Below are 27,135 nucleotides of genomic sequence, written 5' to 3'. Positions count from 1 at the left end.
TTTTTTTGTTTTTTTTTCTTTAAAATGGGGGGTTTTTTTTTTTTTTTTTTTTTTTTTTTTTGCCATGTGGTCAGTTGTCCAGGGCACCATTAGAGAGGATACATAAGCACTGATTTAAAAAAAGACATATCAGTAGCACCTTGAAGTACTATTCCATTTTTTTTGGATGTGCACTGCTTACTGCTGAAAATAGAGGAACTGTATGATGTATTTTATGTTTTGACTACAAAGCCATCCCAACTCATACTTCAAATTTCCTACATTTTGAATTGTTGGGGGGCAGATAGAATTGGGCTCGCCCAGGGTAACATTTATGCTAGAACTGCCAGTGTTCCTGGACCATTCTTTGATTTGATGTGTGGACAAATCTGTTCAGGTTTTTCTTTTTTTTTTCTTTTTTTATATGTGGATTACTTGGGTTATAATCTGCACTTAGTGTAAGCTTCTAAAATAACCATCAAAATATATTTACTGTTAAAAACATTGTCATGATCAATACTGATTTCCCACAGTATAAGAGTCCTTCAATACAATCTACCCCGTCTTCTTTGTCTTACACTTACACTACGACTACATTGTTTTTCCATTCAGCAGTTAAGAGGAAATAGTTTGAATGCCTTTTTTCCAGCTCTCCCACCACAGCTATTTGGCAGATACAGGGAACAGACTGCTGTCTGGAAAATAAGGGAAGAAAATTGCAGACTGGCTGATACTCAGGCACAAAAAGGTTTTAATTCTCTGCCTAAAGACTTTTTGATTCATAAGTACAGATGATTTGCAGCTATAAGGATAATTTCAGCTAAATTATTCTTGTTCACCCACTGGGGAGCGGGTTTAACTTACTACCCATGTCTTGATTTTAACAAAAATGAAAGTTTCCACATAGAAATCACACCAATCTTTTCTTTGACAGGTATTTTGGAAACATTACTAGGCAAAATCTACATTGCATTTGCTGGCAGTCGCCTTAAAAAGCGGGGGGAAAAACAAAAGAAAAAAACATATCTTTGTTTCAGCTTGATAGTTTGTCAGTACAGCTAGGCAGACAAGAGGTTGAACTTGCTGCCTCGGGTCGAGTCTAGACTGCAAACAGCACACTGCGTTTTCAAGCAGCTCAGTGAAAACGATCACCATGAATGACAGCAGATAGACTCATTCAGGCCCTGTGATGGAGGAAGCGTGGAAATCGTCTATCTTTGTCATAGCAGGAGAGGAGGTGGTTGAGGGGGAGTGGAGGGGATGGGGTGGAGGGGAGAGGGGCAGGTAGGGACAAGGCAAAAGGGGGGATGGGGAGAATAAATGGAAATCAGCAAGAAGCACACTGAAGGTTAGGATAAACACTATATTCTTTATTGAAAAATATTAGTATATGTGGAATTTGTGTATTTTTTTTCTTGTTTGTTTGTAATAATAGTATAAAACCATGCAACAAAACTAAACAACATAGATTGAAGGCAAGGCCCACCATGCTCCATATAGGGTTAAAAAAAGAACAAAAGCAGCATCCAATGAGCAGACGTGTTGGCTACAGCACATGATTTCAGTACAGCAAGGGTACATCTTTACTACAGAAAGATTACATTGGATTTTCACTAGTCAATGTAGAAAAAACATAAACAAAAATAATTATGAATCATAAATGTGACCATGCACTGAAAGTACTATTACCAGAACAAAAGGTAAAGAGAGACCACAACCAAACAATAAAGACGTTATTAATAATAAGAGGATCTCTTTAGCAGTGCAGGAAAAAATAGGCATCCCTGTGAAATGGATAGCATTTTGGTTTTATGTTAGTGGGGTAAATTTGAAAGTGATGAACCACCAGTAAGCATGTTTTCCAACTTCATATTGAAAAATTTAATATGCCCACAAAGGGCCCTGACGATTCAGTGTGATTCAAAGCTTGAAATTTTGCAAAAGGGAACAAAAAGATTGCACAAAAAATGGAGACAGTTATGATAGGTTGCTGTGTGCAGGTGCAGTGTACCTTAAGTCACATGGCAGGAGGAAATTGCATGCACATGGTTCCAATTTGCATATCTGCTTTGTCAATCGCAGGTCGGTTTGATAATGTACATTGCACCTTGTGTGAAGAGAAGGAGGATGAGCCAAATTCTGGTGTTCAATAATGCAAGTGCAGTACTTTGAGATCATGCAAAATGTATCCACTTTACAGGAATTTACAGCATGTTGTCTAACAAGACTGGATGGGAGGTACACAATGACATTCAACTGATATCTAGAAAGGAGCTATAATGTTTACTCAGTGCTACAGCAATTTGACAGAAAAAAAGACAAAACAAGGTGCTGTGTTCTAGGTGTTAGCTATAGTTTTAGTCTGCTTAACATGAAACAGTCTATAGCTGAATACATCTCGGGAAAGGGTGCTTTTAATACCAATGTCGTCTTCTGATGGAAAGAGGAAATGAAGAAGGGATTCACAATACAGCTAAATGCAGAGAACAGGCAGAGGCCACGCCACACCACACAGCAGCAGATGATCATTAGCTACACAATGGGGGGACGACAAAGATCTGATAAATGCAGAATGTAGAGCCAGCCTCCATACTATGAAACAGGGAAATAAGAACAGAAATAAAAGCACAATGAAATCACTGATGCCACTGTTGTAAAATTAATGTTACACTGTAGCTTTATAAATGCATCTCTGCTATGTGAGCGCAGATTTGGGTTATGTTTGCAGCTCTGCAGCTTCAGACAAGCAGCTGCTGGATTGCCAATTAGCAAATCAAAAAGAAACGGCGGACAGGGCTGATTGATCGGATATCTATGCTCTCTCCACGCATTGATTTGTACGCTGACCAATTAACACTGGTAGCAATTAGCCGAATCGTGGTGTGAAATCTGTTAGCGCCGGCAGGAGCGGATGATCTTCAAATGACATCATCCAGGCACAGATAAGCTGACTGGCTGAAGAGGCTACGTCTATTTTGCGGTATTTTAACACTGCAAATACGCGACAGAGTAGCTCTCGCAAATTAAATAACAAGCTGAAGACAAAAAAACTATTGATAAATACATCATAAAACACAACTGGTTGTGCTAATGTATCGCATTTCGAGCCGCACTCTCTAAGCATGTGGAACCCTTTGTGGCAAATGTTTCCGTTCCAGGAAATAGCCGGAGCCAACGAGACAGTTAGCTTATCTGTAGCAAGGGCATTTCCTTTCTAACAGGTTTTTTACCACGAAGTTATCTCAAACAAATTAACATCATTCGATAAGTCTCGCTAATCTATAACGACCCAAATTATAAAAGTACCGGCGCGGTTCGGGTCGTCGTCAGGAAAAGCTTGACCGTTAATATGAAGCTAACGGAAGCTAACGCGACGGCTAGCCAACAGCTGCAGTGAATATTAAGATAAACAGGGCACATGTTTTGGATCGATGTGAATACTAATACCGTACCTCTGTTTCTTACTGAGCCGAATACGGGAAGAACCAGATATCCTACATGCACTAACACCATCCTGGGATCCGTATCTTATGATTCCGCCGGGTTTTTTTTTAGAGAGATGGAGCGGTAGTAGCAGCCCATGCGGATCTACATTCAGGCGGTTGGTTGTTGCTTGCAAATACTACAGGCGAACCAACGACTGTCTGACTGGTCTGGTTGTCGCTGACAAAAGCAGACATGTCATTTTTAGTCCGGAGCAAAAGAGGGCGATGTTGCAGCGCTGCATGCTGTAGCTGGAGGTATCTCAAGGTGAACCTGTCCGGACCTGACAATTCAGCTTAATTTATATTACTGCGACTATGAAACAGGCTGTTATTCAGGGAAAATGTGCTAAGCTGCAATACTTCACGTTTGAAGGGCTTCCTGCACTCACTCAGGCTATTGATGTTTCTCCTACTAAAAAAGACTCGGAGGAAATGGATCGGAAATCAGAATGTGCAAATCTAACTAGTGCGAAAAATGGAGGATTGGGACCACTGAAAAATTCAATTAAATTATAACAATAAAATTACAATTGGGCTTGTTAATAAAAATATGGTTATTGTTTACCCTGAGCATCTTCTTAATGAAACAGCTTTACAATAACGGAGTGTCTTCAGTCAGAGGCTATTTCAGAACCACCATAATACAGACTGCTACAGGAGATCCTTCCTCCTATCAGCAATCAGTATTTACAATTATTTGAATAACCTTTAAGTGAATTCTATTTATACTCAGAAAATAAATCAAGATTCTAGCGCCACTTCATTTAGGAGTGACCTTCAGAAATAGCACTTGCTAACATTACAGACTTACTAGAGTCAGGTAGGAGAGGCAAAATATATTGAATTGTTTATTAACAAAACACCAAAAATTAAAGGCTGCTGTTTTGATCAACTTACCATTGACAGCTGGGTGTATGAAATTCAAGATGAGATCATATATAATGATCAGAAGTGATCAAATTAAATAGGTAGCAAATTCTAAAGATTTTTCATAAATGGTAAATTTCCAATAACTTTTTATTAGTTTGCATTTTATGATTAACTAACTATGCAATTAGCAACATTCATTCTTGCAGTAATCTCCTGTAGCATGGTTAAATTAAGACACATTATTGAAATTTATGGATCAGTCAGTTTCAGAATATTTAAAAAAGTCAGTCTAAGATAATTTATCTGAAACCTATTTTAAAAATCTGCATTACAAATACAAGAGGCAAAAAGAATTTTGTGTAATTTTAAGAGTTGAGATTTATTTGGGATCAACGCTAAAAAGAATCTTGTCACATAAAAAATCAAAGGGAACTTCTAATTAATGTAAACAAGAATGAAATGAATAATCAAGCTAAGATAACATACTAATGAATAAGGAAAAAGAATGAAGAAAATTGAATAACTTTAGACAAAGAAGGACAATGGTTTCCAACTACCTATATTATTAAACAAAAGATCTAACACTCGTCAAGAGCTTATATATTATATATTCTCCAAAGTCTACAGAAAGGACTGGATCTGAGTTCTGATACATGCAAATACATTTGTAGGTTTGTTTCCATTGCAGTCAGTGTAACAAGATAACAACAAAAGAAGGGTAAGATGTAACACCAGATTACATAATATTTAAAACACACTAATACAGAGGGTACTCTGGTTTTCTTTTCCACTCATACAGAGCCTGCTTCTTTCAGTGGATTCTTTATGTTAACTGGGGACAATTACTTTCCACTGTTGCCACATCCTTGCTCAGAATGATGGATTGCTAAAAAGTAAACAAATCAATGCAACTGACTTTTAGGTCTTTAGATAAGTGACCTTTAGCGTGTTGTATCAAATGGGAAACTGATTTTTGTATTGTATTATAACTTGTACTGAATTTTATTGAAATGGACTCAATTGATTTGATTTTGGCAATTAACTGGATTCTATGAAATTGTTATGAATTGGGCCATTTGTCTTGTGAAGTGCCGGGGAGGCATTTTGTTGTGAATTAGGAACCACCTAAATAAATTAAAATAAAACTGAATTGAATTAAGGAATTCATAATATATTGTCTAACAACACAAAATGATCAACTAAAAATATATATATATTTTACCAGAGGTGGGTAGTAACTAGTTACATTCACTCAGTTACATTATCTCGAGTAACTTTCTGGAAATAATTTACTTTTTTGTAATAGTTTTAGTTTTATTACACTGTACTTTTTACTTGAATAACATTGGTATCACTACCATTAGAATAAAATTTCTGGCCACTAATTTCTGGGTGGGGTTATTTTGAGGTCAAGTGAATATATAGTAAATATTATTCATTGTCACTGCAAGTACATCAACCTATTCTAAGATATATGGTATATACAAGGAGTAGTTTTATAAGTTTTATATTGAAAAGATTTGATTTGGAAAAGTGTTTTTCCTGCTTATTTTTCTTTTCCTTTTATAATTGTATTATTTATCTGTGTTAATGTTTCCATTTGATTATTGAAAATGCCGGATTTTCCTTGGGGGAAGCAGGCCATTTTCTCTTCCTTGACGGCAGGGGGCATAGATGAGCAGTAAACCAGACAAATTGACATCAGTTCAATAAATAGAAGAAGCGTCCATTCAGCCATTACATTCAGGCAGGTCGGAGCCGCTCAGTGGAGGACAGGTCATTAGCAACCCGACAAAATGTTATCCGTGAGAGTTGCAGCAGCTTTGGTCAGGAGCCTGCCCAGGAGAGCTGGATTTGTAAGTATTTTACTAAACAATATACAGCTATTGTGGTGGTAGCACTAAGCATTTTTTGGTATTATTTGTTGAGCTTTGTGAACGTGAAGGGTACAGGCCGCTAGCTTACGCGACACTAATCCATAAAAGTGAATCTTAACGCAAGAAATCAGCTGTCGCTAATAGCTTAGCCTTGTGGTGTTAATATTACTGAGCTAAACCTATTTTGTCGAGTCGTCCTTGCAAAGACCCGGTATTCGTCCTGCAGCGGCTAAAGTTAGCATCCAAGCTAACACCGAGCTAACGGCTCATTCAGCCACGCTTGAAGGTCAGGAAGCCTGACAGCGCATGTCCTCTCCGCTGCGCAGCGTTTAACCTGCGCAGATCTTAGGTTTTTAATCTCCCTACCAATATCCGACAGAATAATGTGTGGTTTCCCTTGGACATGCTAATAAGTCCGCCTGCCCTTGACTGCAGGTGTCCAAGACGCTCCCGGCCGCCTGCGTGGGGGTCAACCACATCCACACACAGAGACCATGGATGCAGAAGACAGGTGAGACAAATGTAGTTCTGTCCTTCAACATGTTGTCTACTCTATTCAAATAAACAATACTTGTATATACCTAGAGAAACGCTTTGTTTTTGTTGCAAAGTTCTTAATATAAACAGTTCCGTACGCTATAACAAAACCCTGGTTGCCAGATGCTTTGCTCCTATTCAACTTAAACTCATGAGATTTTGCAGTGTAGTAGAAATGGACAAAGACATTTGAGGTGCCAATTTTGTCTCGGTGATCAACTGGATCATATGCAGAAAAATGGGTATTGTTTTTACCTAAATTAATTCTAGGAGCTCTCTTACTTTTTGACTTTCATGCACCTTGAAGTATAATTGAGATCGGATCAGATTTTATGGCGTACTCTGTTGTATAAATGGTAGAGGTGCTTTGGTCAGGCTTTTCCTGAGTGTGGGTTTTCATTCAAGATTTCTAAGGAAACTGATGCACAAAGAAGAAAATCATGCATGTTCTTGAACAGAAGTGCTAGTAGCAGTATTGAAACCAATCCAAGTTTTTGTCATGTGTGTTGTTCTAAAATGAAGGCTTCATTGTTTTAAAAGCTAATTCAAGATATATTTTCTTCAATGATATTTGGAGACACAAAATCAGAATAATGTAATTTTATATAAAAATTTTCTTTGAAAACATTCATCAGATATTTTGCTGTTATTATAATACATTAAAGACATCATGATATTATACCATCAAATAAAAACGCATTCAGTTTTGCACCCTTAAAGAAAATGTTAGCTCAATTCTGAAATGATTTCCAATCCAATGATTGGCAATAAGTTGCATTCTCATTAATAACATACCGAGTGGATTTATTTTCTTTTCTTTATTTCTTTGGTACTCAATGTTAATAAACAAAAACAATATTTTGCTATACTTTGAAAAGGTCAAAGAGTAGTAGAGACTCAAACTTATTGAACAGCCCTCTGAATCGTTTTTCTCCTGACTGGTTCTGACAGGTAATCGAACATCAAAGGTTGAGTACATGTGCTTTGGTGCATAAATGGGATTATTCTGCAAATTTTTTCTTTTGTTTGATTTAAACTATCTACCACCTAAAAACCTGAGACACTTTTTTTGCTTCTCTTATGTGATTGTAATTGTTGCCAAAAATAATTTGGATCAACAAATTTGTCTTTAGAATGAAACCCGAACTCTGTTCTTGCCTGGGAAGGACCGATTGATGCTCCCATATATTGTTAGACGAAACAATTGTAATATTAATTACTCATTCACAGGCACAGCTGAGGTCTCTTCCATCCTGGAGGAGAAGATCTTGGGTGCCGACACCTCCGCTGACCTCGAGGAGACGGGCCGCGTGCTGTCCATCGGCGATGGTATCGCCAGAGTGTACGGCCTGAGGAACGTCCAGGCTGAAGAGATGGTGGAATTCTCCTCTGGACTCAAAGTATGTTTAAAAACAAAAGAAACTGTTAAAGCTGCTTTCTGCATCTGGTCAGCTGTGATTCAACAGAAGCTGAAACCAAAAAGCTTATTACTTCCTAATGGCAAAATACTAAATACATGTGTTTGTCGTTGTAGGGCATGTCTCTGAACTTGGAGCCTGACAACGTTGGTGTCGTGGTGTTTGGTAACGACAAGCTGATCAAGGAGGGTGACATTGTGAAGAGAACTGGAGCTATCGTGGATGTCCCTGTGGGCGAGGAGCTGCTGGGCCGTGTGGTGGATGCTCTGGGAAACGCCATCGATGGAAAGGTTAACTCAAGTTTTATAAAAACAAATGAATAGTAAAAAAAAAACACTTTATTGGGAAAATTTGTAGATCAGTTTCAAAGTTAAATGAGTATTCTGCAGCAGATCGTTTTGTTGTTGAATTAAATTCAATCTTCTTGAAGATTTTTCTACCTTAGAGATGCACCGATTAGATTTTTTGGGTAACACTTTATTTGAAGGGGGTTGAATAAGACTGACATGTCATAAACATGACATAACACCTGTCATGAACATGAATAAGCCTTCATGAATATTTATGACTGTTGTCATAAAGCGTAATTTGGTAAATTGACACTTTTAATACAAAGTTGACATTATTCAAAATGTCTTATGACAACTTAACATTAACCAATAAATCATTACTGATATAAATTTGTTATAAAAGTATTCCTGATTGCCCCTTAAAAATTAGGTAACTTTATGTTATTAAAGGTAAAGTTTAAACAGTAATGATTTATTGGTTAATGTCAAGTTGTCATAAGAAAGACATTTTGAATAATGTCAACTTTGTATTAAATGTGTCATAATTTACCGAATGACGCTTTATGACAACAGTCATAAATATTCATGAAGGCTTATTCATGTTCATGACAGGAGTTATGACATGTTTATGACAGTGTCATGACAGTCTTATTCACCCCCTTCAAATAAAGTGTTACCAATTTTTGTCTAACTGAAATTCATTTGTGCTTTTTATTATTATTTTTTCTAACAGTTTTATAATTAACTTTCTTTATTTGACCTTCATTTGTACAGGTTCTCATTTCCAAAAGAGACCTGTTTTAATAAAAACAAAATTACAAACACAGCAACAAAACAAGTAATTCAGATTTGACTCGATAAATAAGTTAATAAAATCTGATATAAAAAGCAGAGCAAGTTTCATAAGATTTCTTAAAATAAATTTGAGTTGTCCTAAAAGAATCAAAATGGATCGCTTCAGATCCTGCTGTAGTGTTTAACCAAGCAGAGTGAGGTGTTTTTCCTTTTTTTTTCCTCTTACTTGGATGCATTTCAACAATTGATGTTCATAGACAAAGAATCAAGGAAGTTCTTGGTTTTGATTAATTTCTTGAAGAGTTGAAAGCAGCTCTTCCCCTCCTGTATTTTACGCGCCAGTCAAAGGAAAATTTGTAATTTTTTGATCTCTGGCCATTTGATCGGTGCATCTCTTGTATTCATAAAAAAAAAATTTAGTGCAAATTTATGGCAGAAACATGAATAAGCAGCATGGTTCTCTTTTCCTCAGGGTCCTTTGGGCTCAAAGACCCGCAGGCGTGTTGGTCTGAAGGCTCCGGGTATCATCCCCCGTATCTCAGTGAGGGAGCCCATGCAGACTGGAATCAAGGCTGTGGACAGCCTGGTGCCCATCGGCCGTGGCCAGCGTGAGCTGATCATCGGAGACAGGCAGACTGGGTAACTACATTCAGAGCTCATTTAGAGAAATGCATTTATGCTCTTATGTTTCTGAACGCTGCTGATTTTCACTTCAGCAAAACCGCCATCGCTATCGACACCATCATCAACCAGAAACGCTTCAACGAAGGAACCGACGAGAAGAAGAAGCTGTACTGCATCTACGTCGCTATTGGCCAGAAGAGGTCCACCGTGGCTCAGCTGGTGAAGAGGCTGACTGACACCGACGCCATGAAGTACACCATCGTTGTGTCCGCCACCGCCTCTGATGCCGCTCCGCTGCAGTACCTCGCTCCTTACTCTGGCTGCTCCATGGGAGAATACTTCAGAGACAACGGCAAACACGCCCTGATCATCTATGACGATCTGTCCAAGCAGGCGAGTTCAAATGTCAAGAGGAATTAAAGTCGGGAGATTATGGCTTAATTTTATTTTTTTCTTCTCCTGCTTTTCTAAAAAATGACAAAATATTTTCAAAAGTTTTTTATTTTAATCTTCTGAGTTGTACAACAGCGTAGCAATGAGGCTATAAGATTTTTTTTTTTTTTAAACTACAAGAATATACTTTAATATTAACAGAATAAAGATGCAATGTTACCAAAAAAATCTTAAAATTAAAATGAGAAAACTTTGTTATAAGGATCTGATGTGATCAGTTCAGTCCATGTAGATCTTTCTTCGGAGAAGACGCAGCTGTTTGTATGATTGTTTCAAAGTCGATGATGTGATAATAGATGAAGTATTTTTATTATGTATTATCTGTAAAACTTTTACCAAAATATAGCTTCACAAGATGCTCAATATTCCTCATTTAAATTTTTTGTCATGTGGGAGTTCTCATAAAATGACAAATTTATTCTTCTAATGTTGCAACTTTATTCTGGTAGTATGGCTTTATTCTGATGATTAAAAATAAATTGTATCCTGGCCCTAATAGTTGACCTGAATCGATGTCAGACAAGATGGCAGATTTTAGGTGTGCCAACATCACTCTGACCTATGGAAACCCTGGAAATGCATTGTTGGAGGGGAGGAAAACGATCCAGATTTCCCCAAAAATGAAATCTTCAAAAACCCAAACAGATTTATCATTCAGCCTAAAGAGCAAATGTTGCATATGGACTAATTTTCTCCTGATCTCTCCCACCAGGCTGTTGCCTACCGTCAGATGTCTCTGCTGCTGCGCCGCCCTCCAGGCCGTGAGGCGTACCCTGGTGACGTCTTCTACCTGCACTCCCGTCTGCTGGAGAGAGCAGCCAAGATGAACGACAACTTTGGAGGCGGCTCCCTCACCGCGCTGCCCGTCATCGAGACCCAGGCCGGAGACGTGTCTGCCTACATCCCTACAAACGTGATCTCCATCACAGACGGACAGGTCCATATTGTTTTATATTGAAAATATTCAGTAAATGGTCTCTTTATTGGAGTGTTTAATTTAGTTTTGTCTTTTTTTTTTTTTTTCTGCAGATCTTCTTGGGGACTGAGCTGTTCTAAAAGGGTATCCGTCCAGCCATCAACGTGGGTCTGTCTGTGTCCAGAGTGGGTTCTGCTGCCCAGACCAGAGCCATGAAGCAGGTTTGTCCAGTCTGTGGTTAGAATTTACCCCCATTATGTTTAATGAGAGTTGAATCCACTAAATCCAGTCTGACTTGCCTGTAGGTGGCTGGTACCATGAAGCTGGAGTTGGCTCAGTACCGTGAGGTGGCTGCCTTCGCTCAGTTCGGTTCTGACCTGGACGCCGCCACCCAGCAGCTGCTCAACAGAGGCGTCAGGCTCACTGAGCTGCTGAAGCAGGGACAGTACTGTGAGTGTTGATGAGTCACGATCCATACAGTAATAAACAATATCTTACCTGCAGTAGATGGCACTGTTGACATCTTCATTTGGTATAAATCTAGACGAGTTGAACCCAGAGGCCAAATTGGACGCCTGCTGTCTTAAGATGACTCGTGTCTCCACCGGGGTTTATGTGAACACTTCCTGTTGGACCTTTAAATCTCCCTGTTTGCAATGGGCAGATAATTACACAAACCGATTGCCATAATTAACTGAGACAGCTGTGGTGCACCACCAATAAACTTCCTGTGAGGAACGTTTGCAGTCAGAGTAGCTGATTAAAAGTTAGGCTGTGTAAAAACTACATCTATGTTTTATTTAAGACGGTTACTGAGGAGGAAGGAAACTTTACATAGCCCTTATTAGAAAAGTTATTGGTGGCACAACACCTCCTAACTCAATTTCCTGCATACATTAATCTACTGTATAAATATCCACCCAATGCTGAGGCTAATTGCATCTTCAGCATGAAAATGACACCAATACTGTATGGCGGCTTTAATTTAAACTTTGTATGAGGCGATACCCATGGCTTTCTTTAGCCTTTGGGTTACATTTTTAATGAGAAATCTCAGTTGAATCCCTTCATATTTGTGCATAGAAAAATATTTTGGTTGCCAAAGGTAGTCTTCCACTATAATATATATATTTTTTTAAGAGCTGAGATGATTAATTTCACTGATTATAACTAATTTCGTAATCAATCGTTAACTGCAATATATACTCAGAAAAAGGCAATTTTATAAGAAATGCATTTAGTGCTGTAATTAAGGCAAAACTGTAGGAAAAATATAAACATTTTGCATTTATGAAACACTTTGAATGTAAATATGCAGAAGTAGAGTGCCATAGTGTTAGCTTCACCAAGTTCAGATTCACTGAAGGAATATTGTATTTGAATTGAATTTATTACCATCTTTTAATATATTTCTAATGCTGTGTAAAAAGGCTCTTTTAATCTGATTAATCAATAACTAATTAGGTTCAGCCAGTATTTTTGTTGTGTAAAATAGTGCTAATATGACAAATTAAAAATAATCCAATTAGACCTGAAGCTGTTTGAAAGATTTTAAGCTTTTAAGACAAGAAAAAGAGCTAACCATTAGCTTCAGGGTCCAACTAATCTGGCTTTATACTAAATGAAAACTGTTATCTACTACTGGAATGAAACTTTTAACACCAGCACAGTTGAATCCTGAACTATGCTGAAAAGTATCTGGACTGGTTTATGCACTGGTGTACCTGCCTCTGTCCTGCAGCTCCCATGGCCATTGAGGAGCAGGTAGCGGTCATCTACGCCGGCGTCAGAGGACACCTGGACAAGATGGAGCCCAGCAAGATCACAAAGTTTGAGAAGGCGTTCCTGCAGCACATCCTCAGCCAGCAGCAGGACCTGCTCTCTGCAATCAAGTAAGGCTAAGCTTCTCTCTTAAATGTAAAAGTTGGTACATTCAAAATATTTTTATTAATGTATTTTTTTTTTCTTCCAGGGCTGATGGAAAGATCTCAGAGGCATCAGATGCTAAACTGAAGCAGATTGTACTGAACTTCCTGTCCAGTTTTGAGTAATGATTGCACTTCTGCTGGTTGTCAGTGAGCTTCTTGTCTGTGTCCTCATAATGCGTATACATGTGAACACACTGAAGGCCAAAACCTCCATGTACAGATTTCTCCAAATAAAATTTTCCAGCCCTCCTCTCCCTCCTGCTCTGCTGTGCAGCTCTTCTGGTTCTTGACTGCTGCAGATTTTAATTCAGGCAGGCCAGCCAGCAACACATGACTCTGAACGTTTTGTTTCTGGTGTTCCACATTCATAAAACATGTAAACTGTAATACGTTCTTAGAAATATATTCAAATAGACCAGGTGAGAGGGTTTAAATTAATTTTGACAGAACCTGTTCTTCACTGGTTTTACTATGATTGAGCTGTAACGCCCCCAGTTGGCCTGTGGATGGAGTAAAGGGGTAAAAAATGTTTGATACCATAGTAATAAATGCCGTGACGCTGTCACAAAATATTTATCGTCCTGTCTTTTGTTTGCAAGCTTCATTAAATCTTGTTAATCTAGATTTTTAAATGTAGGTTTTTATATTATTAAACATTAGCTGAAAGCTATATTTGAGAGGCATTTACTGGCCACTTTGTTAGGTACATTTAGTCTATCGCTTTCTGTAAAAGCAAAAGAAGATGCCAAGACTTTTAGGCATCTAAAAGTCTTGGCATTTTTAGATGCCTAAAAATGCATCTAAAAATGCATCTAAAAATGCATTTTTAGATGCATCTAAAAATGCAACAAGCAATACCAGGGTGAGTATTGATATTGGAAGAATAATTTTGTTTGTAGTTTCTCTTCTATATGTCCAGCAAATTGTTTTAATTCCCTGACAGTTTATATAGGAATTAAAATCAAGAGCTTACATTTCAATTTTACTTTAGGATTTCTTATATTTTATAAAGTTTGCAATCAAAACATCTGCTGTCTTTCTATACAATGTTTAGTTTGCCCCTAAAGTTGAGTTTTATCCATTTAGGCAGTTGGGGAAAAAAAATCCTACTGGAACTCAAATATACATTTATGGAAAGATGTAGACTTGAAATTTGGATATTGTCACATGAATATATGAATATTAACTGAATAACTCTTAGGTTATATGCATATTTGACTCAGGTAACCTAAAAATAAATGTGTAGTTTAAGGTAACAAAGGAATTATGTTATTTCTATTGACTGTAACAGCAGAAGTGAGTAGTAAGTTATAAATAATTGGGTAAGTTTTTAGAAAAAAATTACTTATAAGTATTTTTGCTATACTGCACTTAAGTAATTTTATTAAGTGTCACTACTCTGAAGTACATTTTCTCTGCCATCTTTGAGTAATTTCACTGGAGAACAAGCTTGTTTTAACCAATCACCACACAAACACACCTGCAGTTTTTCTGAGTTTCATAAGTTTTACATTGACATTTGATTTGGAAAATGTTTATTTTGCCTGGTTTCATTTTGTGATTATTTTTATTCTGGTCTTTAAAATACTAAAATTTACAGATAATATTTTGGTGATATTTCTAAATATTAAATTATTGACTTTTTTTGTCAGTTACTCAGGACTTGAGTAGCCAATTTACCTGTTGAGTATTTTTATTTTATTTTATTTTTTTGGACAGCTACTTTTTACATATATTTAAAAATATGTAGAAGTAGTGCTACTCATACTTGGGTACAATTTTTGGGTTCTCTACCCACCTGCAAAATCACAATATAAATATCAGCTATAGGTGAAAATATTCATTTTGGTGCATCCATATTTAACAGGTTATGAATTTGTTGCTAAGCAGTATAATGTTATAGTGATTATGGCAATGTAACATGGCTTTCGCAACAAATGTGAACTGATTAAAGGAGTATTATGATGAAATATCCAGTAATGGATATTTAACATGATCCACGTTGCATTACAGGTTCATTGCCATTAGTAATTATAGTTTTACTTCACATCTTGTTTAGCTGTAGAATTTAATTCTTAAAAACTGTAGTATTTTATGCTGATAATAAGAAGCTGATGCTCAGCCCAGATCATCTCAGACTGGATCCTTTGGCATTAATTCACTTTTCTCCAACAGAACCTTTAGAAATAAATCAGATTAGGAATATACAGACAACAAATCAGCAACTGTGATGCATTACTTCCCCTGAGGTGAAAGGAGTCAGGGTTTATTATCCTATTTGTTAGTTAAAGAAGCCATTTTGAGTTAAATAAAAGCACATGAAATAATGTCACGTTCCCCAAATTACCTCCAGTAAACTTGTTTTTTCTGTGGTCTCTAAATTCTTGTGCTGAAGACTTCCTATGCAGTCTCATATATGGCCAGCAGGGGGCCTTACCCATCTGTAGATATATCTTCGGAGGTTCACGTGATTGTGTTATGAGACACCAAAGTTTGTGTTTGAGTTGAGGTTTCCAGATCAGTCTGTGGTTCTATTTACTAAGAAATCAAAATAAATACAAAAAAGAGAGAATTTTTTTTGTCACTATCGGACTTTTTCTGTGAAAATGTCACCCTGTAACACGTTTCAACCTCAAGGGCCTATATAGCTATATAAATAGCTATAGCTATTTATGTGGCCCTTTGCCACATAGATAAAAATGTTGTATAACAGTTGTGTGGTTCAATGTTATTTTTATCAGTCAAGTCAATTCAGTTTTTATTTTTTAATAGGTAGATTTATTAACACATTCTGACACAACAGGCCCTTTGAGAACATTAATCAACTTGATGAGGCCCAGAATGAAAATGATTTTGACATTCCTGCCTCATAAGATCAAAAAAAAAAAGTCTATTTGTATCAACAAAATGCGCTTGCAGTTCAGATTTGCTCCTTTCCTGAATTTTCTGGAAGCCTCAAATGGACCCCGAGCCACACGTTGGACACTCCTGATCCAAATATTTCCCCGTTCTCAGTCATTCTGCTGGCATGTTCTCACTTCCTCCCTGTGGTCTGCCTGTGTCCTCCAAAACCGCCTTTTCAAGAAGAATGCTCTGTTCTTCTTTCTGCTCAGTCACGTGAAATGTAACGTTAAGAACTCAGAGAGGTTTGAGTCGTGCGTTTCTCTAGCTGCATGGTTGACTGGTGGTGGGATAAAGTCAGACATGTGACAGAGAGTAAGTGGAGCTGCTTTCACTGAGGACTACTGTTGGTGTCAGTGTGACAATAAGAGCGAGCTCTGTGCTGCCGACATACAGACAATAACAGGTCAGAAGACATGGGCAGGTTCTCAAGGGTAAAGTTGAGTAATTTCAAATATGAATCTCATTAGTTCATTATAATCAAGTCTTGTACATGAAAAAAGCAAAGAATTAAATTTCTATGGAATTTTGAGGTGTTTTGTTTGACAATTTGTTTTAAATTCGTGAACAGAATCTGTTCAAGAATTGAACAGATTGTGATCGTTACTTAATACTGTCAGTAACAATCTGACGGTATTAACACTAACATGGGGTTATATGAAAATGAGCTATAATGTTAGTTTTAATGCTACTTTCAGTGTTTGGGTTGTCACATTGACACTACACAAACATGGAGTCTTCGTTCTCATACACTAGGTTTCTTAAAAACCTAAATGCCTGAAACAAAGTATTTTTTTGAATACATTATTATTATAACAAAAGACTGGTTTTTCCATCATTTGTATTACAGTCTACTTGCGTAAGAATAATAAAAATTTCTGCAGTAATTCTTGCCCCATCTGCTTTACATTTTCCAAAGACAAAAAAATACACAATGGTAGCAAAAAGGCTTTTCCCCCCTCCTTTATTTCAAAACTTCTGAACAAAAATATAAATTTTATACAATTATCCAGAAAAAGATTGCATTTAAATATATATATATAAAATTACACCTGGAAGCTGACAGCAGGCAGCAGCTTTAAACTAAGGCAATAATCAATATAAAATATTTTATTTTTGAGTTCAGTTTCTGTTTATAACAGCCCTGGTTTCCTTAAGCACATAATCACCAGATCTCTACAAGCCTGCTTGCAGCGTGAATACAGAGGCTCATTATATTCTTTTTTTTTTTTTTTTTTTAAAAAGGAATTTTCATCCAAGATGGCAAATCAAACAAGCATGTGCTACCAATGTCCTGTGCAGTGCGCCTGAGTCTGTACCTGAAGCTACACCAGGTAGCAGCTAAAGCCTGCATGCAGGCTGCAGCAAATGGCACCATGTAGGTAAAGCTTGTGCGCCCCAACAGGCAGCAGGTAATGTATAAGGCTTGCTGTTTGTTTATGGGTTTTAGGTCGACTCTGAGGTCCTTTTGGAACTGAGGCTGAGCAGAGGAGCGTCTCTGAGGCACCGGAGTCATTCAGTGTTGCAGTAGTGGTTGCTATTGTTGGAATTTTCCTGTAAATTGGAGTGAGGGTCCTCTTCCGCCTGCGATACCACTGGTTCCACTGGCAGTGAAAAGAAGTTGGAGACACAGAAGACCTGCAGAAGACGGACATGTAGCCATCACTGAAATGTGAAGACATTAGAATAATCCAAGTTGACCATAACTGTTTGAATGGATCTTTAAAAACATATGGACCCCTTGAATGTTATTGTTTACGTCCGAGAATCGAGAATTTCGCGCATGCGCACAACGCTGGAGGGCAATTTTTTTTTTTACATGCTAGCCATAGCCGCGCTGCTGCGGTAGAATAATTCCGTTAACTAAATGAAACCTGGAGATATAGGTATTATTAATTTAGTGCAGAGTGTCACAGAAAAGGAAAAATAACGCAGAAAAACCGTTAAAGTACAACTCAAACCCACTGCTACCCCCTAACCCCCACTCTCTGTGTCGTGCTATGCTACGCATGGTCTCGTTACTATAGCAACTGACAACAATGCCACTTTATGTTTCAGGATTCAACACCAAAAAAAGCACACAAAAAAAACACACAAACATTTCCCACACAAACGCCACAACATTCAGTCGGTTACAACATTATGGTTTTAAGCTTGATGTTTAGTTTCCGACTAATGAATCATCGCTGACGTAGATTAGCTACCGTAAAAAAAAAAATTACTCCTTCTTCAGTGTCAGCAATTTCACACTGTGTCAAAAATAATAATTTTACTGAATGAGTGTGTGAAATATCACATGGGCATGAGCTGGTATAACTCATGGTATGACAGAGAATAAAATGACTTCTCTGTATTTGCAACAACAACAACAAAAAAGAGCAACTGCAAATTATCTTTTAGCCACTTTATGGGACACTTACTGTGAAAACCGCCACCAAACCGCCCTGCAAGAGGCCAACACACACGTCACTCCAGTGGTGTTTGTAGTCAGACACTCGGGTCAAACCCACATACACCGCAGTGGCAATCAGGAAGAACTGGAGGGTGGGACGCAGAAGCCGTGACCACTTTGACCTCATCCTGGCTTGAAGGTACAGCTGCAAGATACAGAGGAAAGAAAAATGCACAGTCACACCTTTCTCTACAGATTCCACAGTCTGTATCAATATTTGCGATACAAGTGTTCACAAGAGCCATTTTACTAGTCTTTTTTTTTAAAGCATGATAAAAAAGTAAACATTTTTATGCTTCAGAGAGTTTCACTGGTTGTTTGAATACCTCACAAATGAGATAAACATGGCATGTAAATATCTCATTTAGTGATTATGTTCAAATTCAAAGAGTGCTTCTTTGTGTATTGTCTTGACATCTGTGCTGCATTGTTTTCCAAGCAGAACCAGTTAAGCACATGACATAAGCCAACATCATGAGTAATTTATGCAGTCAGGGTCTCATTACATCTTCCTTAGATAATGAGATTTTAGTCTTGTCAATTCAGACTGTTGTGAGCTCCTTTCAGAACGAGCAGTTCTAGAGTTTCTTGTCACGTTAAATCCAAATAAGCTGCGGCTGGCCACGTCCTTCAACTCAGCGTTTAAACTAGCATGTGAAAATGGCTGCAAACATACGTGCAATTTTACACAAATGTACATTTTTAAAAAGCAGAAGTGGAGCCTCCTGCACCGTTAGCAAGAATGCAGCAAGTGGTTTCTGGATGAAAAGTCGACAACAAAACACTTGTCTTTTCCAGCAGCCATTGTACAGCGCATACAGCGGTAAAACCAGCTGATCATACGTTCTGGAGCTCAGCTGGGGTGAGCTCTAAAATGTTGTTTGTTTTTTTTTTTTCTTAAGCGCTTTGGCTGTTTTTAGAAGCAGTGGAATGCTTTCAGGTCAGGCAATGCTTGCCTTTGCATGATAATGATTATTTTCAAGGGTTATTAAATGTATTCTGCGCCCAAGCTGAGGTTAAGGATGCTGCAAAACTGCATAATGACTATGATGGGGATGCAAAAACGTTTATTATATGTACTTACGGAAAGGAACAGCATGCAGTACATGGAGAAGGACGAGTGACCAGAATAAAAGGACAATCTATAAAGGAGAAAAAGATTGAAGTTTAGTCACTTTTCTTTAAATATGCAGTGAAAATGAAACTATAGCACATAGCACATATGGCACATAGTCTGTCCTCAGATTCTGACTCTTGATTACCTGAATATTTATACCCTGATGTGATAACAGATGAGGCGTGTGGGAGAGAGCTGGCCAGCAGCCAATCAGAACCACTTCCTCTTGCAGAGATGCCATTATGCCTCTGTAACCATTTCCATTTTTGTTTGTTTTGACTTTATTACTAGGCAGAAGAAACCCAAGCATTTTGGAAACAGAACACTAAAGCGATGTGGAATTAAACTGTCAACTAGAGGAAACTGCATATTTTGGTATCAATCCAATGGCAAGTAAATACACGTCCAGAATCACCGATTAATACCAATACTTTTTATTAGTTAGTTATAATATGTCAAACTTCTGACTTCTTCGGTTGTTTTTAAGGCTTTTAGTTTGAAACATTTTGTTAAAACCAAGCACAGAATTTGAATAAAGTTTATAGGTGTAAACAAAATACTTTAAAAACAAGGTCAACAAAAAAGACAAATTTGTGTAAATTTTTTACTAAATAAAGTGCAAAGAGCAAAACAAAATCTGTTTTGAGGCACCATTGAAAAACAATCCATTAATAAAAGTTTAAAGACAGAATATGACACGGTTTGTTTAAGGGGGGAAATTTACCTTCTAACCACACAGTTTACAGTCTAATCTCTCATGAAATACAAAACTTTTTTTGAACTCTTATGACTTTCACACATTTGTCTCTAAAGCTGCTAAAAAAATAATTGTAAATAACCAACTGTATAACTAAATAGGACAGAATAAAAAGGTGATTTGAGCTTTTACTGACTCAGAAGATGCTTTTTCCCCCCCATTACGTGTGTAAAAATGTAATGGTTCACTGTCAGCTGTTTACTCATCTTCATCATTTGGTAAAGGGAGGGAATCACACATTAAATGGTAATTTTTAAAAGATAAATCATCATTACCACGCCTTGAAAATTCCCATAAAATGATTCATTGCTGAAGTATTTTTTGCAATTGAACTCATGTTGAGTTGCTTGGAGTATCGCGCAAAAGTTGATTTGTATTAGCTATTCTTCACAATAAGAAAGAAAAAATTAAATTTGAAAGAGGCAGGAGTGTATTGTTTTTTTTATGTCAGAGATAAAACAATTACTCATCTAAACTGCTAATATCTGCAGGTGGAATAAGGATTTTAAAGCTCAAAACATCTAGAATAAACAATCCAGGTTTATCCAGGTTCATCTTGTCACCACACAGTCAAAACGGTTAGAGGGAGAGAAAAAGACTGAACTTGTTCATTTATTTTAAAGATTTCACACATTTTTGACAGAAATGTGAATAACTGATATTTACATGATAGCACATTCCCACCTTCTCATATGAATACAATAACCAACAACCATGGATAATAAAACTGATATCTACCATCTCAGATCTGAATGAAACTAGTATTATTTTAGTGGTGCCATTGACAACTTTCTCTTTTGAATATTGTATCACAAATCAGCCAGCCAGTGAACAAAATCTTCAGATTTTCAACATTGATCGCCTCTGATCAGTGATTAGCAGGAAAACGCTGAAGAAACTGATTCTTTTTCTCTGATTTCTGATGCATTTCTGTCTTGTGAAAATTAGACTGTTAGGCAAACAGTGTTCAAAGATTAAATCAGAAAATGTCTTTCATTATCCGCTAGTTTCCAAATTACAATTTCTCCAAGGACTTCAAAGTCTATTTTATCTCATACCGACAAGATCTGTTTAATTAACATGATGATTTTGAATGTAGTTCTTAGAGGGAAAATCACACACCAAGTTCCTCAAGGCTCAATTTGTGGACCAGTTTCATCAAATGATGACCACAACATTTCCTACAATATGATTTTGTAACATTTATTCCCAGCACAGTTACCAAATTACAGTGATCCAAATATTTAAGAATGGATTGGTACGGCTAACTTCAGAAAAAAAACATAAATTATTGTTTTTGGTTCCTAAAATGTGAGGTTAGAGATCTGAACTCACCTGGATTCGATCTCATCGAATCCAGGTGATCCCCCCCCACTCCCCGACCACAAAACTAATTTTGTTTCATATTTGAAGAATTTCCCACTTTAAAATCAAATTTTAATCAATCACTTTTAATCACAGGAGATTAAATTCAAAGATGAAACCTCACCTGGCTTCGGTCACCTCAAAATCATTTCCAATGCAGGTGAAGTTCTCTATGTATCCTCCAGTTTTACAATCGATCTGATCCCACACCGGATTGCATACAGCCAGGAAGTACGGCCGCAGTCGGCCGATGGAGTATTTAGCGATGTCAGTCAGAGACTGACTGGCAGCGGCTCCAAACATGGCGCTCCCCACGGCTTTGTAGACACACATCATCCATTTCCTCCTCAACGACCGGTTCTTGACGCGACACATGTACACTGATATAAACTCACCGCAGACGAGCTAAGATGGAGAAAAAGGAAAACGAGCCATGATGGAAAGACATCACATCATGAAAAGGAGTCAGATTTTAATTTAAATCATTCTTACAACTATGAGTGTGAAGGGAATCATGACTCCGAGGAGCAGCTGGTAGGATATGGTGTCCTCTTTGTAGGGGAATCTGATGGACTCATCGTTGCAGAAGAAACCCCGCTTGAAGGGGCTGTGTCTGGGAGTTAGGATGAAAAATGGAAGTCCAACTGTGAAAACCAAAAGAGAGACAAAGAACAGGACATTAGATATTAGTCAGTTGTAAATGCCCCCAACTGATGATCAACTTTCCTGATTGGTCCTGAGCATTTAAGGCAACACTCTTCTGATAAATAATTGAGACTTTTGGTTTAACTAACAAGAAGCTGCTGGAAATTCAGGAAAAGTAAAATACAGCTCTGGAAAAAATTAAGAGAACATGCAAAATGATCAGTTCTCAGAGTTTACTCTTTATAGGTTTATGTTTGAGTAAAATGAACATTGTTCTTTTATTCTATGAACTGCTGACAACATGTCTCTGAAATTCCAAGCAAAAATTTAGTATTTGCAGAAAATGAGAAAGGGTCAAAATAAAAAAAAAGATGCAGTGCTTTCAGTCCTCAAATGATGAAAAAGAAACTAAGTTCATATTCATTTAGAAACAACAATATTAATGTTTTAACTCAGAAATGAATATTTGCTGGAATAACCAGGAGGTCTTCAACGGGGTTCACTACAGTGGACTCTTCATTTTTTCCAAAGCTGTGTTTGTACCTCAATAGTGGAACAGCTGTGCCATCTAAAATTGTTCTTTCTCATCTGCTATTAATTTTTTTCTCTTTCATGATCATCAAAATAATCCTATATCGGTTCGTTTCTTTCTTTTTTGTGCGTCTTCTCAAACCCCCAGTCGGTCGTGGCAGATGGCCGGTTATAGTGAGCCCGGTTCTGGTTCTGCTGGATGTTTCTTCCTGTTAGACGGGATATTTTCCTCTCCACTGTCGCTACATGCATGCCCAGTATGAGAGATCGCTACATACTCATCCAGGAGGGGAAACTGGATGCAATCTGCTTGGTTTCCTCAGAAACTTTTTAAGCTAATTTGAATAATTATCTGAGCTTATTAGGATAAATTTGAATATTGGTGCGATTGAACTGAAATTGTTTCGAGACGACATTTATTGTGAATTGGCGTTATGTAAATATACTGAATTGAATTAAACTGCAGCCCAACCTAGTTTCACCTTCAAAACCTGCTAGAAGAGACAGTAACATCGTAATTTAAATGTTCTAAACAAAACAGGGAGTCAGCCATTTTGAATCAAAATAGTCCTTTTCAGATTTTGCCACATTTTAACAAAGTCGAACTTTGACAGCTTGATATCCCATAATCCAAGCTGTACATGAAGTCTTTATTTCACACTGTACTCTTCATTAAGCCTTTGCTACCAAACAGGAAGTTTGCAATGTTTCAGCTCACCCAACTTTATCCACTTCATTAGAGGACAATTAAACCGCAGCACCACTTTCTGCTTGTGATCACACTGCGAAGATGTTGCTCAAACACACTGGCGCCACATTTATCAGCGTTCAGCTTCATCTCTGCTTGCGACACCAACAGGATGGTAGGATTTACTAGAAGTTTCACAACAACTGAAGCACACAGCGTGAGGTTGATTACAGCAAAACAATTTTGTAACAGCTGTGTAACAGCCATGAAGACCAACTGTGTCACCACGCATACAGTGAAGGGCAGGTCTGACTGGATGAGACCCAGGATGTGTGATCCGTCTCAAACACATGCTCCAACATGCTTCATACTCTTCCGTTTTATCTGAATCGGTTTTATCTGATCTAAGAAAGTTCAGACTGAAAGCTCTGACATGAGATCTGGCGTTTCTCCAAGTGTGTATTCTTTCAGGCTAATCGTCACATCAAATTACTCCATCTGCAAGGAGATCTGCACAAGCTTATGGGATTATATTTTGTTTTTTTGTTTTGTAGAAGCATCCACCACCATTACAAGATCGACTCTTTAGTTACTGAAAATTATGAAGATCAGACTTTCTTTGCATTTAGCCAAAATTGATTTCTACACGTAAATATCAGTGAAATGTTTAGTTTTGTCACTTATTCGCAAAAAACATTTAGCAGATGAAGGTAGAGACATGAAAAGACAAACGTATCTTTGTTTAGTTTCCATTTTTAGGCTTGATCTGGGATGTTCAGCTTTAAACCTGACATGTCAACTGTGTTTCTTTGTGATAATGAAAAACCAGGCCAGCTGGATTGTGCGGAGATTAAATCACACGTTTTCTGGTTGGGTGACTTCTAAAAGCAAATGTTCCTCTTGACTGCATTCATCAAAAGAAAATGGGACACATGAACACCACTCAAATGTTTACTTGCATAAAACACTGCATTAATTTCTTCCCACCATCTATTAAGGCACCAATTTTCTTAGTCTTAAAATACATTCAAGTCACATAAAATGCAGAAAATGTTTTTTTTTTTAAATATATACTACTAAAATGCACTTTTACTGTAATGTTTGCTTTAGTTTCTTACTGCATTTATCAAGAATCATAATAATTACAGAACAAAATGTCCTGTTATGTAAACACAAGGTAAATAGGGGCCGTCTGCTTGTGGAAAAAATGAGGAATAAAGAGCAGTCAGCAACAAAGCCAACCACAAGACAGTGACTAAGCAGTGCGGAAAATCCTCGGGGAAAGCTTTCTACAGCTCTCAAACCCTGATCTTATGAAACCAAATCAGAAACTGCAAAGGCTTGTTATTTTAATCTCTATAACTGGTTCTACATGCTTTTTCTGTGATTCTTTTCCACTCATGCAGCTAAAAATACAGATTTATGAGGGAGGAGGGGGGGAAAAAAAGAAAAGAAAATATGCAGGGTGGGACTTTTTCCATCTTCCTGCCTGGCTGGTGAAACCTCAAGCCTTCCTCTGAGTGTGCAAATAGCATTTATGCAAATAACCTTACACTGAATTCCTCCTCTAGTTCTTGACTTCGGTTCTGAGGCTTTTAAAAAAGTTGCAGAAAAAAACAGGTTTACCTACCGAGGACAAAGCAGGCAACATCGAAGATGACAGGGATTCCCGAGGCTTCAAACATCTTCGCTGCTTTCGGGTTTGTGTCTTCAGTGAAAAGTTTCCTGCTGCTTTCAGGAGGAGAGACGAGGCGCAGCCTTTCTGCCGCACATGTGTCTCTATTCCAGCACACAGTTAAAACACAGCACTGTCATTGTCTCTGGAAGCGTCCGAGCCGCTGTAAATCTACCACGGAGCGTTTAGTGGGGAAGGAAAACCAAACCCTCCAAGACGAACAGAGGGTGAAACTAAAACTAGAACTAAATAAATAAAAACCAAACAGCACCAGACAGCCGCTCACCCTTCCTGTTGCTCACCGACCATCATAACCCAGCGGGATTCCTTTTGCTCATCGGAAAATATCCTCTTGTCAGCAGATGACACATTTATCCAGATTGTCCCCGGAGCGCTTTGATTAGCGATGCCTTCAGAGGAAGCTCGGAAACCTCGGTCACCAGTGATTACTCGTGAAAAAAAATCGATCATTGTGTCAATTTTTTTTTTTTTTTTTACCAATGTAGCAGTGATTATGGAGGTCCAGAAGGGTCTGGGGGTGAGTGTGCCCCAAATGCCACTACAGGTAAAAAAAAAAAAGAAAATAACTCATGAAGCTCGAGTAGAAACAAGAAATCTTGCTTCATCATCAACAGTAGGTGTGTTTCTGTGTCTGATGTATATTTGCTTAAATTATGTTTGTTCTTCAGTCTGTGAAATTACTGGCAGTAGCTCCAGAAAACAACAACAACAAAAGTAATTCTTCATATTACTCAAGTAAAAATAAGAGGTGTGAAAAACAACTTCTAAAAGTTTGTTTCCCCCCAAAAAAAGATACTCAAATAAATGTATCCAAGTCTCTTTAAACTCTTTTACCGCTAAATATAATATAGGTGTTTCACAAATTAACATTTTATGACTTTTCCGTAGGTTTCACTCCTGTGAAAAATACTTAACGTATTAAATGTAAAATTTTTTAATAATTTATATTCAACATGGATAGCACACCTGAATTATGTTAATATACTTTAAATAATTGTCTTCCATTACACTTTCTTTAGAATACATATTAATAGAAAACATTCTAGCTTGATGTTTCTATATAATTAAGTATATTAATTTTGTGATTAAAATCTTTTTGTAGATTTGTCCATTTCAATAGGATGTTTCAGTATATTACATTTAAATGTTATTTTAGGTTAACTTTTCAATTTTCAAATGCCAAACATCAGCAACTGAACCAAAAGAGCATTTTAAATCCAAATTATTCTCACAAAAATATAATAATCTCTATTTAGTGACATATTAACACAATCAGATATTTACAAACACTCTCATGGGAGCTTCTCCTTTCCTCCTCCTGTATTTGAATTTCCAAGCTGCGCATGAAGGCACCTCTAGACAGAGAAAGGGGAGGTGAGCCAGGAGCCAATCAGGTGCCAGCCTTACTGCTACGTCAGCAGTCGGCTGATGCAGGTGTGCTCCTCCCTCCACCTCGCTGATTGTCCTCAGACCGGAACTAAGGCGTCAATAGATTCGCGGCAACATGTTGATCAGATATGTCTCTGTTGTTTTACCTCAAAAAAGATCGAAGCAGTTTTTAAAAATAATTTTATAGATTTTAAATGTTTCAGCAAATCGTGAATTTTATTTTAAGTCACAAAATTTGTATTATATTGTAATAATATTCTAATATTGCTTTATAAAGTGGACATTGTGCCTTTTGCAATACTTCGTGTTTTCCTATGACTATGCAAAGTAATAAAATACTCTTGGTTTTTTTTAGTACATGAATAATCTCCCAAAAATCTTATTTTAATTCATTATTAGCCTGAAAAAAATATATTATTTTT

At 37.3% G+C, this 27,135-nt stretch overlaps 3 protein-coding genes and 2 long non-coding RNA genes across 5 annotated transcripts in view; 3 read left to right on the top strand and 2 right to left on the bottom strand.

Moving 5' to 3' along the window:
- LOC106944956 (RING finger protein 165-like) overlaps positions 1 to 3,999 on the bottom strand; it is a 17,806-nt gene extending 13,807 nt beyond the window's left edge. Inside the window, exon 1 of the mRNA XM_015028308.1 lies at positions 3,432 to 3,999. Within this exon, the coding sequence (XP_014883794.1) occupies positions 3,432 to 3,492 (61 nt within the window). The 5' untranslated portion in view covers positions 3,493 to 3,999. The remainder of the gene's footprint in view (positions 1 to 3,431) is intronic.
- Positions 45 to 979, top strand: LOC106944958 (uncharacterized). Its single transcript, XR_001424453.1, has 2 exons — positions 45 to 76; positions 125 to 979. It is a non-coding gene; the product is annotated as an uncharacterized LOC106944958 (long non-coding RNA).
- Positions 4,000 to 6,053: 2,054 nt separating the features above from the next.
- LOC106944955 (ATP synthase subunit alpha, mitochondrial-like) lies at positions 6,054 to 13,744 on the top strand. The gene is given in 11 exon segments (XM_015028307.1): positions 6,054 to 6,190; positions 6,647 to 6,722; positions 7,979 to 8,148; positions 8,283 to 8,456; positions 9,724 to 9,890; positions 9,968 to 10,268; positions 11,041 to 11,265; positions 11,358 to 11,465; positions 11,550 to 11,694; positions 12,986 to 13,136; positions 13,217 to 13,744. Coding segments are annotated over 11 exon segments (1,656 nt in total). The 5' UTR covers positions 6,054 to 6,130; the 3' UTR covers positions 13,296 to 13,744.
- A 2,274-nt stretch (positions 13,745 to 16,018) lies between these two features.
- Positions 16,019 to 17,295, top strand: LOC106944954 (uncharacterized). Its single transcript, XR_001424452.1, has 2 exons — positions 16,019 to 16,636; positions 16,667 to 17,295. It is a non-coding gene; the product is annotated as an uncharacterized LOC106944954 (long non-coding RNA).
- On the bottom strand, positions 17,025 to 25,717 carry LOC106944952 (lipid phosphate phosphohydrolase 1-like). The gene is made up of 7 exons (XM_015028306.1): positions 25,590 to 25,717; positions 25,259 to 25,407; positions 22,257 to 22,408; positions 21,889 to 22,169; positions 19,610 to 19,667; positions 18,494 to 18,670; positions 17,025 to 17,711 (listed from the first exon to the last, which is right to left on the bottom strand). Exons 1-7 carry the CDS (start codon positions 25,613 to 25,615, stop codon positions 17,586 to 17,588), a joined length of 969 nt encoding a protein of 322 aa, XP_014883792.1. The 5' UTR covers positions 25,616 to 25,717; the 3' UTR covers positions 17,025 to 17,585.
- Between the last annotated feature and the right edge of the window lie 1,418 nt (positions 25,718 to 27,135).

Source organism: Poecilia latipinna, unplaced genomic scaffold, assembly GCF_001443285.1.
Source record: "Poecilia latipinna isolate Pla-1442-1.1 unplaced genomic scaffold, P_latipinna-1.0 Scaffold119, whole genome shotgun sequence".
Taxonomy (NCBI): domain Eukaryota; kingdom Metazoa; phylum Chordata; class Actinopteri; order Cyprinodontiformes; family Poeciliidae; genus Poecilia; species Poecilia latipinna.
Note: the sequence above shows the minus strand (reverse complement) of the source record. Positions and strands in the feature narration are given on the sequence as shown.